The sequence below is a fragment of the Limulus polyphemus genome, unplaced genomic scaffold (genome assembly GCF_000517525.1).
Source record: "Limulus polyphemus unplaced genomic scaffold, Limulus_polyphemus-2.1.2 Scaffold8061, whole genome shotgun sequence".
NCBI lineage: Eukaryota > Metazoa > Arthropoda > Merostomata > Xiphosura > Limulidae > Limulus > Limulus polyphemus.
Genome location: NW_013673671.1, coordinates 25,844 through 30,761, shown reverse-complemented (window position 1 = coordinate 30,761; position 4,918 = coordinate 25,844). Strand labels below are relative to the sequence as shown.

Sequence of the window (4,918 nt, the reverse complement as noted above, 5' to 3'; positions counted from 1 at the left end):
TGTTGAAAGTGAAACCTTAAATATGACAGTTTTGTCCTACAAGATTGTTGAAAGTGAAACCTAAAATATGACAGTTTTTGTCCTACAGGATTGTCAAAGTGAAACCTAAAATATGACTTTTTTTTGCCCTACAGGATTGTTAAAAGTGAAACCTAAAATATGACAATTTTTGTCCTACAGTATTGCTAAAAGTGAAACCTAAAATATGAGAGTTTTTGTCCTACAAGATTGTTGAAAGTGAAACCTTAAATATGACAGTTTTGTCCTACAAGATTGTTGAAAGTGAAACCTTAAATATGACAGTTTTGTCCTACAAGATTGTTGAAAGTGAAACCTAAAATATGACAGTTTTTGTCCTAAAGGATTGTCAAAAGTGAAACCTAAAATATGAGAGTTTTTGTCCTACAGGATTGTTAAAAATGAAACCTAAAATATGAGAGTTTTTGCCCTAAATAAGTATGAATGTCTTACCGTAAGTCGACGATGACACGCCTTCTTTCTGAAACGCTCCATATTTGGAACGAGCTTTCCTAGATGGCTGGAGATGCGTCTTAACGCCCCGCTCGCGAGTCTGTTTCGTGTATTTACTGTATATGTACACCTTGCGCACATATAAACACAACATGATAACAGTAGCACACACTAAGTTAGCTACAATGATCGTAACGTCGCGGTATCTTGGACTTAGATGGGGGGACAAAACAGTCCAGGCCGCCCAGACCAAAACAGTCACGATACAACTGACCATAATCCAACGGGGTTCCCTGTTGCCGTCGGCACATTTCCAGGTTAAGATGGAGAACAGGATGGACAACGCCAAAAGCAGCATTACATACACTAAAGATATAATAAACTCGTCTTCAAACGCGGAGGATGGAGAACATCTCCAGACCTGATTGTACACACTGACTTTTGGTGGCCGCAGCACTAACCAGGCAGTGGTCAGTATTACCTGAATAGCAACCAGACCTGCGACCATTATCAGCAGACCGGTAGGGGTGTTGAAACGAGAGCCATCATTCAGAACTCTACTGTTCCTGTAGCCCATCAGTCTCCAGGCGTTCATCACTTTCATCAACATTCCCGAGAAGATGACAGCATAAGCCAACCCCATAACAAATCGACGTACAGCGCACGTGTAAGTTGTTGGAGCGAAAATGAAGGCGAAGTTTACCCCAAATAAAACAAGAATTCCCAGTAAGATGATGTACCCTAGTACTGTTGTTCCTATCACTACTGGAAACGCTACCAGGAAGTAGAGGGCGCAGACTATCACCATACTGATTCCAAAAAGAGAAAGGGCCGTGACAATGATCCCCCACACGGTCTTGAAGTTCATGTAGATTGATCCTCTGTAGATCAAGTCGTCTTTATTGTCTTCGTCATCTTTACACTTTTCACAGTTCCCATAACACACGGATGTTGGCACTGTGTCGTAAGAAGTTAAGAAGTCTTCGGAGAGGTCCAGTTTGTGATTCTTCCAAAGTCCAATCTGTATATGGATTTACAATGACTAATTACTATTAAAATACCTAGTTGGACTTGATGGAACTTTTTGTTTTTAATATTTATATCTATGTTTATGTACTTGAATATATTTTAGTATCCGTTATGAAATCTAAATTATAACGTCAGAAATAGTTTAAAACTATATTATCTTACTACACCAAAGTTGGACAAGATTTATATTACAATCAAAAATACGATGGAAATTTTGAGATTTGGGTCAATATCAGAAACCTGTGTTTTTCTTCTTCTTCAAACCATACCAATTATTCAATTGATAAAATTGTTAAATTTAAAATAAAAAAAGAGGTTTCTGGTAAATTAAATTTGGAATGAAGTTACAGTTGATTACCAGGTGCACAACACACACAAAAAGAAGCTCCAATGACTGAAGACAAAACTTACCAAATGATAAAAATATTTCCCTTCAAGATTTTTCTGCACTTTAAAAACTTGATAGCCGAATATAGAGCCAGTTTCTGGAACTTTGGCTTCACTTTTTGAACCTTCAAGCTCTTTTCTGATTTCACTAGCTAACAGTTCTCTGCTAATTCCTTCACAGTTGCTAGTGTTTGAAAATGGACGACAACGTTTGGTCAGAACAGAGCGAAGTGCATGAGCTATGGACCTTATAGTTGTAATTGTCCGGTATACTTGACCGTCCTGTTGAAAGTCCACTTCTGTGAAACTCTCCTGCCCAGTACACACATCCGGGTACTGATGCTGGATAATGAAGCTACTTAGCAGTTGGCACCTAAAATAGTGTTGCCAGAATTCTTCAAACCAGGAATCAGGAATTGGATCGTGTTTAGTGAGTGTCATTCTAGTAAAAAAATGGCGAAATTCTGGAATATCGTGATTCTCCAGTTTCACTACTAAAGCATTCAATGTATTATTTTTTAAAACTCCTTCAAGACGATTCTCAGAACCCCAGCCCTCGGTGGCAACCCAAATATAACGGTCAATGAGGTTCGCCTCTTCGGCAACCTGTAACATTACCCTCGTTGCAAGAGTGCTGTTCGTCAAGAGTACTGTGACACGTACATTTGCATCAGAGGTTAAGACAGTAAATTCTTTCGTGAGGTTTTTTATATTGAAATCAATATTCATTGTTAGCGTTTCGGCGATGCAAATTGTGTAATTTTTCGCTGTTTCAGCAAATTGCTCGTGTGCTAACTTTCCAAATATGTCATTGGTCGTAATGACATTTACGTAGGTCCAATCATATTTCTTCAACAGCGCCATTACAGCCAATATTTGTAACTTCACAGGGGATGGAATGGCCATAATAAAGTTTGTACTAATACTCGTTCCGTTTGACCACACAACTGATGTGCTTACTTGTGGGATCATCTTCGCTTGCAGAATTGGCGAAACTTCAGTGGCTACCTGGTGGTCGAATGTCACAGCAGCAATGACATTTTTGGAATCTGTGTCAGACTTGTTAAGCCTCTTCTCACTTTCTACGGTTAAATAATTAAATAATTTTTCTTTAGCCCGTTCAACTCTACCACAGTCATCTAGAACAATCAGTCCTTGGGTTTCTCCTAGAATTAACCCAATGTTCTTGTTCATCTCCTTCACGGCAAAAATCAGAGCTACCAAATTTTGAAAAGATTTTGGATTAAGCGAACCACATGAAAAAAACGTCTCCCCTGGCTGATGGACAGACATCACAGAAGTGATGACATAACTATTGTTTTTAGAAACCCACTTCATTACAGTAGGTAGCCGGAAAACAATCTCATTCCCACATCTGTCGCTTTTCAAACAGCTAGAGACTATTTTCTGAAGGCTATTTTCACGGCCATTGTTGTCGAAACCTCTAATTCTATTCATGCTCATATTTAATCCTCCTCTTTCCGTGTAACGTCCAATCTGTGGTAAAAAAAAAGATACATATATATGTATATGTCCAAAACCATTTTTTTAAATTTTCTTTCAAATATACTTGGTTTCCAGCACAAACTGAGATATGGATTCGTCTTTTGTATCGTTTTAAAATTCAAACTACATTTTGTTTAAAGTATCTAGTGTTGCAAGTAAAAAGTGATTTTTTTTATAAACCTTTAAACATTAACAAAAGTTTTAAATCAAGCTTTTTTCCCTTGAATCTTCTTGACGTTATCCCTATAATTGGGTCGATTCTTAAGATGTGACCATAAGTTGTTGGCTTAGTATAATAAATACCTTCACAAAACCATGAGTACTGCTTCCCACTTGACGGAAGTTCAAAATGTCTAATCCTTTAGTACCATAGTTCTTTTCTGTGAAGAGTCTCGTAGTTTTACCATTTTCAACTATTTGAGCATTCTTGGTTGAATTTAAGATAAGTTGTCTTAATTCAGGACTTTCTTTCATCTGAACACAAATTCCTTTGGACTTTCCAGGACAGAATTGAACTCTTGCCACTTCCAAGCTATGGGCGAGAGCAAAGACACTGCTCACCACGTTTTTAACACCAGGGTCTTGGAAAAAAGGAACATCTTTGAGTCCACTCTGGTGTCCACTATAACAGGCTGCTCCCCGGCATCCGAACACGTGTTCCCAATATTCTCGGAACCAAATGTTTCTAGAATTCTTCCGAATACTCAAACGTTGAAAATATTCTTGAAAAGCAGGTATATGATCCGTCACCTGTCGGATGGAAAGAGCACCAACTGAGTATTTGGAGAATTTTTCGAAGACCTCGAGATTCTCATAAGTAATCCAAACAAAGTGTCCAAATTTCTCAGGTTCCTCTTCAGTAATCATCTGGAGACCCTCAAAGAGCTGCTTCAGGTGGTCACCAATTAACAGAAGCACCACAACTCTAGAAAAAGCAATTATTTGATTAGTAGCTTGTACAAAAAAAAAGTTCTCAATAGTCATATGTTTCTTTATTTCCATTGAAAAAAATTCATATTTTTTATTTCTTTCCAAAACTAACAAATCCGTGAAGCAAGTTGTTCTTATTACAAAACTCTGTAGATTTATTGAATTATTTTTCATGTTTACAAGTTAATCCATTTTTCTACGCTGCTTTTCACGTTGAAATACTTACAGTTCAAATAAAATAACCCAATTTTTCAAGTTTGACTGAAATGCAAATTAGTCGTGATATTTCAAGTCAAATACAATATTTTTTGACTTTTTGTAAATAACTGTAAAAAAAATATATTTTGGTATTATGATACTATATACACTGAGTGGTCACAAGTCAAATACAATATTTTTTGACTTTTTGTACAGTCAAATTACTGTAAAAAAATATATTTTGGTATTATGATACTATATACACTGAGTGGTCACAAGTCAAATACAATATTTTTTGACTTTTTGTACAGTCAAATTACTGTAAAAAAATATATTTTGGTATTATGATACTATATATACACTGAGTGGTCACAAGTCAAATACAATATTTTTTGAC

The 4,918-nt window shown here is 36.6% G+C and overlaps 1 protein-coding gene across 1 annotated transcript in view; it reads right to left on the bottom strand.

Annotated features, from left to right (window-relative positions):
• Positions 1–471: 471 nt before the first annotated feature.
• The window catches only part of LOC106475083, a gene marked incomplete at its 3' end in the record, with an annotated part of 24,546 nt that continues 20,099 nt past the window's right edge, over positions 472–4,918 (bottom strand). The window contains exons 8-10 of the mRNA XM_013935777.2: positions 3,697–4,318; positions 1,912–3,384; positions 472–1,492 (exon numbers count right to left, since the gene is read on the bottom strand). Coding sequence (XP_013791231.2) covers positions 472–1,492; positions 1,912–3,384; positions 3,697–4,318 — 3,116 coding nt within the window. The remainder of the gene's footprint in view (positions 1,493–1,911; positions 3,385–3,696; positions 4,319–4,918) is intronic.